Genomic DNA, 13,947 nt, shown 5'->3' with positions numbered 1-13,947 from the left:
ACTATGAATTACTGTATATTTAATTCATTCAAACCACTGATTATCAAGTTTCAAGAGCACATGCCTTTAATTCTTTTCTGAGAATTGAATACACATGTTTTTATACCACAAATAGTTTTGACATAAAAACTAAGTAAGAATGTTTTTGCTTTTTAAAGAATTTTTGAAAGTTATAGTTAGAATAAATGAAATGCATTCAAAACTTTTGAAAATAAGGTATCTAAAAAGTGGATATGTTTTAAGCTTAAAACGTAATAAGAAAATCATATTTATTTTAATGTATTGAAAGGTTTTGAAAATACCATTTAAAATAATTTACATTAGTAATTATTTAAAAAAATTAACATTAAGATAAAGAAAAATAGTAAGAATGCAATTCTGGAATATGTTTGTTATGGCGAATAATATGATCTGTTTTCAGTGACCTTATTCGTTAAGAATGTTGAGCCTAAACATTTCCAAGACGCTTTTGAGAAGTCTCTTGCACATGTTTGGATCCAGTTGTTGGTAGACGTCAGTAGCCATTACTTCATCCCAATGGGCAGCCATAAATTTGAGGGCTTCTCTTTTCAAATAGCTTATGTCCAACATTTCCGCTGGCTGAAGTATGTAAAGCACATTTTCCACAGTAATATTACGCGCTAAGTTCTCCACACACATGGCTTTCAAATCGGGTAGAAGACAGATCTGCGAGGCTCTCAATAATTGCAACCGATGGTCGTCAATGTTGGGCGGAGTTTGTCCAGTGTAGAGGAAATGCAACAAGTCCTTGACAACTGGGGCTCCGAGTACCTCGGTCCAGTCGACTAAATTACTTCGTCTTCCACTTACGTTATTGACGAACATGTTCTTGAAGTACAATGAATGCGAGGCCAAGACGAACTTGTGGCAAGGAAATTCCTGTTCTCTGGTTTTTATGACGACGTCTGTTAGGATTCCTTCGTCCAGCAAGGTCTTCTGCCTTTCAAGAAACTTATTCGCGTCGCACGGCGCAAAATGGAAAACGATATCCATTTGGTTACATGCAATCGAATTACGGATTATGAGGGTGAAATGAAAGTTATTGAAAATTGGTTCCGTCATATATCCCTTACGGATGAACACTCTCTCTTTTCCATTAACCAAAACATCCTTGTCGCAATAGAATTTTTCGTAAGCCACGTTGTCATCGCCTACGGAACCGCTTACATTCAGGAAATGAAATCCAGCTACTCCAATACAGGAACTACTTATACTCCACGCGTGATTTGCCTCATTTCCATATTGATCATGCGCTGCAATATCTAGGAACCATTGGCCATTCACTAGTTGTCTCCCATGAAACCTTTGCTCTTTTATCTTGAAAATTATTCTGTTTGCCATTGCAGCATAAATTGGAATAATCCAAAAGTAACGCAACTAATTAGAACGGAAATTTCTAGCCGCTTTTAGTTTAAAAAACACGCGTATGGTTCACGCCAACCGTTAAAGCTCAATGTGAAAGTAGAACCTCTTTGGTAGAAATGTCTATAAAAATATTCGCCTGTAAGAGTGTTTTTCTCTTGGCGTGGGAACGTGGCCGGTTTGGAAGTCGAAAGTGAATATGGCGTCGCCGTTCTATCTCCTGATTGGTTGAATCTTGAGGATAAGGGGCGCTGTGGAAGGCAAGAGCTAGGAGAGGTTAGGGTCTAGTATATCCGGTTCACACGAGCTTTCATTGGATAGTCTACAGCTGCGAGCGGAAAGGGGAAAGTAAGATAGTATTTTCTGATTTTTTATGTATGTCTACGTCACCCACAGCAGTGCCCAAAGTTTAAAGGCGGGAAAGCAGTAAGAAATAAATATTATTAAATTATATTTATCATTTTAAATATTATTCAATTATATTTTGAATTTTAAATATTATGCAATTATATTTTGAATTTAAATATTATTGAATTAAATGAATTATATTGTCAATTTAAATATTATTAAATTATATTGTCAATATAGATGCCCCTTAAATTTAACTAATAAACTGAAAGACTATGATTACTAATTTAAATAAGGGGTCATCCCTAAAACACTCAAATCATAACTTGAAAACAGTGACCCTTAGGGCAAAATGTCAAAGTACAACATCCCCCTTAATTTATGGCAGACTCATCACAAACACCCAGTCCTGTCCTGACTCCTGACTAACTGTTAATGAACACTCATCCCAACCGCTTAACCTAGATGGTTCAATATTTTCAGGGACGCTACTCCTAAGTAGTTAGCACTCACCAAGAAAGATTTTTTTCAATCCACTGCCATCTTGAATAATGGCGGCCAGAAATGCAAATAAACCTTCTTTATGGCATAAGGTAAGCGCGTTTCAACCAATTACACTAATATTTATTACACTGATTTTGTCATCTTTTCACTGAACTGTTTATTCACGGGAGGGTGACTTAAATCATGGAAGAAGAAGGGTATAGAAGGGTCCTATAGTGTTAAAGAGAGCGCGTTGAAAAATCGTAACTTCCCCCTTTTCATTCCCTTGTTCCCGAGTTTATCACCAACGTTGGAAGCTTCCGCGCAGGCGCGCTGTGGCAGAGGCGGTAGAGAGCGGATCTAAACAGTGTATCCCTCTCTCTGCTTGCGCGCCAATATTGCGCAGAGCAGTAATAGCGTTACAGCTAGTGCCGAGAGGAGAGGAGAGTTTTTCCACGTGACCCTACATTTCGCGTAGCCGTCTGCCTATTCACCTTACCATTCCATACCCTTCTTCTTCCATGCTTAAATGAGGCGCCGACTGTTTCTACTATTCTGATATATTAGCATAGCCCTATAACACACTCCATAAGTATAGGTTTACCCTAGGAGCCCATAATATCGGCATAGTCAATTCAAATAACGTAAATTATTTGCAAGAATTTTTTAAATAATTTATTCTGAAACCTCTTTTTATTTCTTTGTTTTAAATTAAAATAACTTAACATAAAGGACGAAACAAATTTTGTGAATACAAACTGTGTAAAATCTCGCTAATACAACACGCGTATCATTATTTTGCAAATTAACCTTATTTAATAATTTATTTATTTAAAACAAAATTAATTAGAAGACTTCGCCATCTACATTTATCATCCAGGTCAGAGACAGAGGAGAGAGAGAAGGACCACTGTTATTTATATCCTTATATCGGGTCACGTGTTGTGGTGTTGGGACAAGATGATTATATTGCTTGAGCTTCTGATGTATTAGCATAGCCCTATAACACTCTTCATAAGTATAGGTTTGCTGTAGGAGCCCACAATATCGGCATAGTGTATTCAAAACAAAATTGATTAGAAGACTTCGCCATCTTCATTTATAGTTATATCGTACAATCCAGGTGTTAATAAGAGAAATGGACCACTGTTATTTCGGGTTACGGGTTGAGGTTGATATGATCACAGCTTTTAATAGTAAATTTTTATTGTGAAAAGAAGCATTCGAGGGGGCCATTGCAGCTGTATCAAAACCCCATCATGCTTTTTTTTCATGGTTGGGCATCAGTGAGTGCCGCCACCTCTCGGTGAAAATATTTTAGTGGAAAAGTAACGTGTAAATAATAGTTCTTGATGGGTTAACCAGGTGGCACCTCAAGGCTAGATTATGCCCAATCAAACACTGGTGTACTGTGGGTAAATTTTATGTCAATTCATAGAAAGGGCTTCTTGTGTTAGCGCTATAGAGTATGCTACTCCAGAATCACTCTTTCACAGTAGGCGGGGATTTCTATTAACGGTAATCCCGCCACCAGGTGGCTCTCCTTTACAAAAATATTCCGCCAGGAGACGCTCATCACGGAGTCTGTATTTAGGGAGAAGCGGTAAGCCCCTGCGAACTGATCACAGTTTCAATATCATTTTTGAAAAAAAGAAATGGCTGCCTATATAGTATTTACGAGAGGTATTTCTGTCGGTGCTTCCATAACCTGTCGGTAAGTCACGTGTGCCTTTTGTTAGTATAGTACCTAACATTCCCTATCGGCCGTCGCACTTTGTAGCATTGACAAAACAACTTTCCGAAAAGAGATGAACCTCGTCCCGTATAGAGTACTACTGAAAGGGGAGAAGCCACGGGGACGTGACGTCAATGTTGTTAGTCTAAATTGGTCGTCAAAACCGAGGTAAACGATAAGTGGATGTGACGTCACGAGAAAGTTCGTAGTAGCAGACCAGACTATAGCATCTACAATTTTTAATTTTATAGTCACGTGGTACAAAGTAACGACCTTGGACTACTCTCAGCCAGTCGCTCAAGCTGATCGAGTCGCATGGGCCGGGGAGTGGCTAAATGTACATGGAAGGCATATCTTAGCAAATATCCTTTCTACCCATACTTATGGAAATTGTTATGGGTTTATGAAATTAGTTAACTTGTTAGTATAGACAGAGCGTGCCCATATTCGCAGTCCAAAGAGACTTAATTATATTGACATAAAAACCGTAAAATGCCACTTCAAAGATATTTTTGTTTCAAAGACACGACTAGGGGATGCTATAAGAAAAGAAATACTATAGTATAAAGAACCATCACAAAAAAAAGACAAATCTCTTGGGAGGTAGAGAAATAAAAATTATTTCCTTTAATCTTTTAGAAAGTGTGTTCGTGGTGGTATGGGTAATACGTTGGAAGCGGACTTAAATTGATGGATAAAGGTATTTATTTTTAAAGGGATACTTAACTGTTTATTAAATCAGAAATAGATGTAGTTTTAGAAGCAGGAATGGAGAACAGAGTAATCCGGGTGCGCCTCAAAGTCCAGGACCCCCTTCCACGGGACGGAGGGGTATGAAAGAAGAGGCGGGTCATAGCGATAGAGATAAAAAGGTATTACGTATTTTTCGCCATCCCCGTCAGCAACGTCATCAAAACGTAGTTTAAGTGAGCCAATAGGTTAATTTAAACTTTTCGTTACGTGTTGGAGGGAGAGGCTCTATACTGGGCTATTACTCGGACTGAAGTAAATACTAACCGTTCTCCATTCCTGCTTCTAAAATTACATCTAACCCTGTTTACATACACCAATCTTAACTTGAAAACAGTGTCTCTTGTGGCAAAATGGAGATAGAATTTACATTTTCGACTCAAAATTGATTTCCCAAAGAACATCCCCCTTAATTTATGGGAGACTTAACAGAAACACCCTGTATATTTGAGAGTCCATATACAGGTGTTTTTTTGCATGTTTGTTCTTTATGTTCAGTCGCAATTCGTTACCGAATTTGACCAAACTACATGTTTATATCAGTAACACTAGGAAAAGGTTTTAGAAGTGATTTGGTTAGGCCTAAGTTTCTCAAAGTTGGGCCCGCCAACCCCAAGCTATTAAGGCTGTTGAGAACGTCCTGGTCTAGACCCGTAACATTGTAGCTTTATAACGAACCCCCAATTAAGCATCAATTATTTTTAAATTGAAATTTGCTAAAGAGATTAGTTTTTTAAAAAAATATGATGATGGCACCAAAGATTATTTAGTGTCTACATTGACTGGAAACGAACGCTATACCTTGTTTCCAGACTGTTAAAACAACCCGGCAAGCATAGGTAGCTTAGCTCTAGTTCTTTGTATAGTGGAAGGAAATTCATAATAACAGAAGGTGATAATAGAAGAAGGATGGCACTCTGTATCCTCTTAATATTCTTTAGTTATGTATTCTTCCCAGGCTCATTCATCCTTTTTGTTTGCTCTCCCTCTCATTAAACTTCAGATGGGTTACTATCGCACCGTGGCGTGAATTCTATAACTGTTTGGTACTAAATTCTCAGCAATCAACCCACAAACCTTGATTTTCTCTACGTGGGACAAAAATCCACAAGCGCATGCATGCGACTAGGCAATAGTTAAGCGCTAATATAGTAATGATGAGGGAACTATTTATCGCGCATGTGCAGTTTTGGTTTAGTAACCTTGCTCCAAATGTTAATTCTGATGTTGGGAAGAACCATGTTACTATTACCGCGCTTTGTGCTGTACACTTCTCTCGAAGAGAAGAATAATACACTACTGATAACACTTTATCCCATAGTGTTCAAAACATCACAGTTTTATGCAATGTTCTAAGTACTCGCTTGCGTGTCTTGTGTTATAAATCCATGCTGTGTATCAATTTGAGGAGCCATTTACCAAAGAGTTATGTAATTTAACAATCTGCATGAAATTTAAGATGCTTGTATTTATAATTACCTAAGCTACCCGGCTTTATATACACCAGGGATAGATGTAATTTTAGAAGCAGGAATGGAGAACGGTTAGTATTTACTTCAGTCCGACTCATAGCCAAGTATAGAGGCCCTCCCTCCAACACGTAACGAAAATTTTAAATTATCTTATTGGCTCACTTAAACTACGTTGAAAGAAGAGGCGGGTCATAGCGACAGAGGTCAAAAGGAATTACGTATTTTTCGCCGTCCCCGTCAGCAGCGTCATCACAACGTAGGGTAAGTGAACAATAAGATAATTTAAACTTTTCGTTACGTGTTGAAGGGAGGGGCTCTATACTAGTCGGACTGAAGTAAATACTAACCGTTCTCCATTCTTGCTTCTAAAATTACATCTATCCCTGTTATACCTTAAAAGAACGGCCTTTTTCTAAATATAAAAGCTAAAATAATAAAATAAAAATAAATGATCTGTTATTATAAAATAATTAGCATTTAATTGGTCTTAAAAACTATCAAGAACTACTGCGCCATCCACCATTGGTTTAGCGCCGTCTGCTACCCAGAACCCTTTACCCCTACGGGATGTTTTGAACCAATCCCATGCGGGTTATGGCTAGCAGGGGAGTTTTCAAGAATAGCTCCCGGTGACGGATTTTAAAAATTTTTTTTTCTTCTGAAAGAGAAAAATGCGAAAAAAATTATGGTGCAAAAATTTTTTGGGGCAAACAATTATTAAGGAAGATAGAGCTAGTTTTAATTTTAATTGCCCTGGGTAGAAGATGGCACAATTTATGCTATAAAAAATGTCGACTGCTTATTTTCGGCTAAACCTAACCTAACCCAACCGAACCTAACGTAACCTAACCTAACCCAACCGAACCTAACCTAACCTAACCTAACCTAACCTAACCTAACCTAACCTAACCACACCTAACCACACCTAACCTAACCTAACCTAACCTAACCTAACCTAACCTAACCTAACCACACCTAACCTAACCAAACCTAACCTAACCAAACCAAACCTAACCTAACCAAACCTAACCTAACCAAACCTAACCTAACCTAACCAAACCTAACCTAACCAACTGTAAACATGAACGTTTTGGAAAAGGTAATAAAAGTAAGGTAATATAGCTTAAATTGTGCTGTTTTCTGTCCAGAGCAATTAAAATTAAAACTAGCTGTATCTTCCTTAATAATTGTTTGCCCCAAAAAATTTTTGCACCATAATTTTTGTCGCATTTTTCTCTTTCAGAAGAAAAAGAAATTTTTAAAATCCGTTACCGGGAGCTATTCTTGAATTTAGCCAAATAAACGTATTAGTTATCACATTGTATAATCGTTTTAACAACGTTGCCCAAATATACAGTAATAACGCTAAACTAACGGTCAATTGAACACTATTCTCAAACGTGTTACGAACGTAACATATAGTCCTGAAATAAACGCTCATGTATAAATGTTTTAACAACGTTGGCCAAATATACAGTAATAACGCTAAACTAACGGCCAATTGAACACCATTGCCAAACGTGTTGCAAACGTAACATGTAGACTTGAAATAAACGCTTTTGTTATTACTTTCTATGAACGTGATAACAGCGTTGCCGAAACATACAGTAATAACGCAAAACTAACGGCCAATTGAACACCATTCCCAAACGTGCTGCAAGCGTAACATGTAGACCTGAAATAAACGCTTTAATTATCACTTTGTAAAAACGTGTTATTGACGCTATGAAAATCCTAAACATCTAGAGGTAACTTATGTACCAAAAATAAACGTTTTTCTTACGTGTGAAGTACACGTGCAACGTTTGCAAAACATTGGCACCAAAAATCTACTTTAAATCAACGTTAATTTGGTACCTGGGGTAGTGTTAAGTCTGTGAATTTGGAATAATAAGCAAGTTGTGATTGCTAAAGTGGAAGGATTTTTGACATTAAAAATTTTGCAAATATTCTATAATGCGCGAAGTTTGCGTTTTGGGTTGAATTCTTCTGTGGCTTTTTTGTAGTAAATGTTTTAAGCTGTTAAAGAATAAAATATTTTGTGTAGCTTCTGGGTGGGTGGGTTTTCGATGATTAATGTTTTTGTGTCTTTTCGGTATAAAAATGTTTGGTTGGATTTTGTAAGGAAATGTTTTGAGTGCTTGGGGACAAATATCGTGGCAGAACTCCAGTTTGCAGAATAGGTGACGTGTCTACCATGGAAATGTAGCGGACAATCGGGGATGAAGATTCACGATGACATGAATTAGAGAAGAATCTAACAACGACAAATTCTTGAAGAAGGATGCGAATATTAATTTACATTGTGAAATGGATGGTAATCTCCGAAGATAATGGTTCGAATTATTATATTATTTAAATTAAAAGACTCATTCGTCCTAATGGCATGAAAATATTGATATTCGAATACTCCTCCTTTTGTCTGGAAGTTTAATTTTTCCACCACTTTTGAAATTAGACAACTATCTCTTTAACTTTTAGAATGCCATATATTTTTTGTTAAATCTAAGGTTAATTATAGAACGTTGTATTTAAAAAAGTAGTCTTCAAAAAATGAATGAAATGGATTTTTAATGTGTATATAAAAAACTATATAAGTAGTTCACTGGAATTTACACAGTCATCAACATTATAATAATAATAATAATAATAATAATAATAATAGAGGCTGGGCTCCATGAAACGAGAAATAAATACCTTTTGTATTTTATTTCCGAGTAGGTAGGCAGCCTTGTTTTTTAAGCTTGCAGCATGGCAAGCACTTAATTCATCAACCACGCCAAAGTGTATAATCACGGTAAACAAGTGCCTGCCTACGTTGGTTATGATGTTACGATTTACGTTTATTCACTAATGAAATTATTCAGGTATTTTATCATGAATATTTGGAAAAATTTAATCATGAATATTTTTGAAAATTTGATCATGAACATTTTTAAGAATCTCATCATGAATATTTTCAAGAATTTAATCATGAAAATTTAGAAAAATCAATCATGATAACTAAGAAAAAATCTATCATGAATATTTAGAAAAATCCATCTTGAATACTTGAAAAAAAATTCTTCATGAATATATAGAGAAAAAATGCATCATGAATACTTGGAAAAAAATACATCTTGAATATTTTCAAAATATAACGAATGGTATTATAGATGTTAAGCCTAAAAGTGTCTGACCTTTACTAGACGTCCTTAAGATTTAAATTGAAATTCCCAATGTAAAAAAACTCGATGTCTTAGATTAGTGGTGTCTTAGAAATTTGAGTAACAAAAAGGGCATTGTAGAACATGGGTTTGATTTACTGGTTTTCCAGTACTAATTTCTGTATTAGTATACTTACGACGGTTTATTAACTTATGCAAAAAACGCGATACAGGATTGATTGACGTATAAACAGCTGGTAGTGTGTTAAAAACCTGTTCAATATCTCGATTTACATATTAGAACTGAAAAATAGCTTTTAGGTTTTATCGATTCACACGGGTATACGGACTAAACACTTCCAAGACAAAGAACCCCAGGCATAATCTCCCATTACTGAAATTGTAAAAAATCCCCCATCCCCAGACAAAATCCTCGATTGTTAACCCTATCCGAGAAAAGTGAAAAATCCCCCGATAATTATCCCCATCATAGAAAAAATACTATATCAATATAATCCGAAACACTTCAGCAACCGGTAGTGCAAAAGATCAGGCGTTGGACTATTTCTAATTAATTCGTTGACTTTTATTCAAGGGAAAAATAAGTTCAACCACTGAAAGAACACTTGTGGGAGTTTTAGAATTACTCATATCATTCACGGGGTCTCAGGAAACTCTTTGCCAAATTTCAACCTTCTGTTTTGGATAAAGAATGCGCACGAGGAAATTTGTTTTCACGCTATAGGGTAGGCAACTCCCCTATCTCCGACAGCAGCTTATTCTGCATATACTCTATTTTCAGCTTCGGTTGTCAGCACGCGCAAAGCTAGGTCTCTATGTTATGTAGCTTTGTGCGTGATGACAAGAGACGAAGAAATAAAAAGGATTATAAATATCCGCGAGATTTTTATCTCAAATGCACGGACCTGTAGGCTTTAGTTTCAAATACATGCATAGTCGTATGTAATCAATTGGTGGGTCCTTCAAACATTATCAAGGAACGTTGCGCTATTAAAAATAGCGAAAATTATTTCTTGAGATTCCCAAAAGATTTAGAAACGTAATAAATATTTATAATACTAACTCTAACATCCTTCTTAATAGTCTAAATTAGTATTACTTGAAATTTTAAAAGTCACTGGCTCGACTATGAAGTCGACACTCGACAGTCGAGGCACTTCAACTTTTTTCGAAGCCTACTAGAATTTCCGCCCATACATTTGACCTAAAACTCGCGGATATTTTAAATCCAGAGAAACATTATTTTCTTCGTCTCTTGTCATCACGCACAAAGCTACGTTACATAGAGACCCAGCTTTGCGCGTGCTGACAACCCAAGCTGAATCAGATTATACAGAATAAGCTGTCGTCAGAAATAGGGGAGTTGCCTATCCTATAGCGTGAAAACAAATTTCCTCACGCGAATTCTTTATCCATGCTCCTATGACACCCGGAAGTAGGATAAAAACCCTTGGAAAGAAAAAGAGACTGAGATCCGCCTTTTTACATAAATAGAAATTGATTTTTAACATTTTTAGCGGTAGAACTTTTGGTAAACATTATATATTACAATATTATTACAATATTTACATAGAAATATAGGAAAAGGTTTCCTCTAAAATAGCAATAATAGCGCTTAATAAAAATTATAATATTTGAAAAATGCTAAAACCATTCATAATTTGATATCGCAGCTTTTTGAAGATCATTTCATCACCTAATAGAGAAATTATGAAAGGCAACATATAAATTCTATTATTTGAGTTGTAAAAAAATGGCATTCTTTAACTTCCGTTTTAAGACTTTTACCCTACTAAACCGCATTAAGCCTTTCGAGTGCTCGAGTGGATGGGCATAAATTGGTGCACATCGATCCTCTAAAAAATTACCTGGCCATTGTGCCCCGACGACGAAACGTTTATCATTCGTAAAGACTACACATTCTAACTGCTCGAGTGTCTAATTTGTGTGCTCTGTTCCAGGGTTGTTTGATTTTAATCAGTTTGATTTAAATCAAGCGATTTTTTTAAAAAAATCATTTATTAAATTCAAGAATATATTTTTATTTTTAAAAAATGTTTTCTAAGATTCCAAGAAGTAGGTTAAGAAACTCGAGAAGAAACTTAACTAGAAAAGACCTATAATTAAAAACAATCATAGTGTTGTTATATTTCAGTTTAAGTTTTTCCCAGAACTTCAGTTTGTCTTGCTGGATAGGCTAAGAAATGAAATAGCGGTCAAGCTAGTCTTTTTATACAAGCATTTGAATAGCAACAATATCCAATAGCTGCTTAAATGTCATGATTATTTTGCATGGGGTTAATTTTGACTCAAGACCTTTCATGTTGGTAATTTACTATCTAGTAGTTCAATAAAAATCAAATAAATCAATTAAAATAAAAAAAATCGATTTTTTGTTTTATTTGAAAAAAACCAAAAAATTAACAACCCTGCTCTGTTCCAAATTGAAGCCTCCTTAGACTTTTAGAGAAAAGAAACTTCACGTTTCTTAAGTGCCACGCAAAGCGTTCAAACAGACCCTGTCTCACCAAAGTTCATCTTACGGTTTTAAACTTATCTCAAGTTGCCCACAAGTATCACGCTTAAAAAACTTCTCGGTAGGTCAAATCTTTGGTCGTCCTAATCTTTGCCTATCACCTCCATCGTTAAATTAAGTTTTTAAGAATGTCTATTTTCAACCAACAACTAATTTTTACCTTCCACTCGACGAAAAAATATTTTCCCCTATTCAAAGTTTACTATATAAAAGAGACCGCAAACCATGCATCTTTTTATCACTTAATTTTCATATTCTCCAAACAAGTAAAATGGCTGATAGAGTATTAATTCGTCGTCAAATTGTTGAACTTCATGAGCAATGTTTTTGAAATCGCGAAATCGCTCGGCAGTTAAATGTTTCACCTACGACAGTGGCTACTTGGATTGACTGTGACAGAAATAACGAGTTAAACGGTGGAGCACATAGGCAAAGAGGAGGACGACCAAGGGCTCTAACCAATAGAGAAGTTCGACTAATTGGTAGGACAAGCAGGGCACAGCCATTTCTAACAGCGCGGCTTGTTAGAACGGAACTTGAGCTGCAGACAAGTGTGAGGACCGTACGAAGAGCCTTGGCAAGTCAAGGCCTTCATGGAAGGAACGCGTGTCCTAAAGAAAAGTTGAACGCCATGAACCGACGAGGGAGGCTGGAATTTTCTCGTTTACATTTAAATTGGACACTAGAGCAGTGGGAAAGAGTAGTTTTCACGGACGAGAAAAGTTTCGTCGTCGGACATAATGGGCAGGTAATTTCATTTATTGAGAGGAAGCAATGAGATGAATGACAGAATAAGATCAACATAGTCTATTAATATAATTATCAGTGAACTTGAGTATTCAAATATTTATATTTCTTTAATGTTATAAAGATATGGGTGAGGAGACCTCCCTGCACGCGCTACAATGAGCCTTATACATCGCCGAGGTCCAACGAAGCGGCCGTTTCTCAATCAACGTTTGGGGCTGGCTATCGGCAACGAATTCCGGGTGTTTGGTTCATATCGAAGGACGGAACAATGCCCAACGATATGTCCAACTCCCGGAGAACGATAGCTTTCCTAGCATATTGGAAAGGTTCCCCGACGGGAACTTCATCTTTATGCACGACCGAGCTCCGATCCACACGGCAAGAGTGACCACCCAAGCTCTGGAAAGGCTTAGTGCGGTTCATGGTTTTACGGTAAATATCTTGTCACTGTAGTTAACAATGTAATTCATTAGACTGATTTAATCTCCATTTTATACGTTGCAACCGTTAATTTCTCATGAAGGTGATGAATTGGCCTTCAAAAGGTTGTGAATTGAACCCAATCGAAAACCTGTGGGCAGAGATGGTTCGGAAAGTTGACCATGTCAACGTCAGGAACCCTGCTGAGTTGTTGGAAGCGGTACAAAATGCTTGGCGCGATCTCAAGTTGAACGTGGAACTATTCCAGGCGTATCATCATTCAATCCCTAGTAGAGTTCGGGAGGTTTACGAAAACCAGGGATATTGGTCACATTATTAGACCGTTAACTTCGTCATGTAAAAACTTTAATTGGTTTTGTGTAATTTTTTACATGTTTAGATCTAATATTAGATTTGATTAAAATTTTCTTAAAATCTTGTGTTATAAATATCGTAGGAATTATTTCTAACGGATAATTATTGGTTTTAGTGGAAAGGTGTCCACACATGTAAATACTGAAATGATAACTTGCGATGTCAACTTTTTTTTCATTGACCAAATTTTAATAAAAAAAAGCATTAAATATGATTGTATAGTTCTTTTAAAATTCATTACACAAGTTGTCTGTGATCTTATTTAAAACCTAATTACTTCCAATAACCGAAATGCCGACATTGAACTACACGCAAACCTCTATCGCGTTTTTAGCAAAAGTAAATTAACCGTCAAAAGTAAACTACAACCGGAAACAATACTCGAAAACCAACAAATCAAACCCGTGTCCTAAAGTGTTCTCTAAACCATTTATTACTCAAACTTGAAAGACACCACTAATCTAAGACAACAAGTTTAATTTTAAACTCGAAATTTTAATTTAAATCACAAGGACGCCTACGTCCAAA

The 13,947-nt window shown here is 36.2% G+C and overlaps 1 protein-coding gene across 1 annotated transcript; it reads right to left on the bottom strand.

Annotated features, from left to right (window-relative positions):
• Window positions 1-252: 252 nt before the first annotated feature.
• Window positions 253-1,362, bottom strand: LOC149640917 (uncharacterized). The gene has a single exon (XM_089850540.1). It carries the CDS (start codon window positions 1,360-1,362, stop codon window positions 427-429), a length of 936 nt encoding a protein of 311 aa, XP_089706666.1. The 3' UTR covers window positions 253-426.
• Window positions 1,363-13,947: the final 12,585 nt, after the last annotated feature.

The sequence above is a fragment of the Phalangium opilio genome, unplaced genomic scaffold, assembly GCF_054372755.1.
Source record: "Phalangium opilio isolate 3A_F unplaced genomic scaffold, DU_Popi_V2 ptg000092l_1, whole genome shotgun sequence".
NCBI lineage: Eukaryota > Metazoa > Arthropoda > Arachnida > Opiliones > Phalangiidae > Phalangium > Phalangium opilio.
Note: the sequence above shows the minus strand (reverse complement) of the source record. Positions and strands in the feature narration are given on the sequence as shown.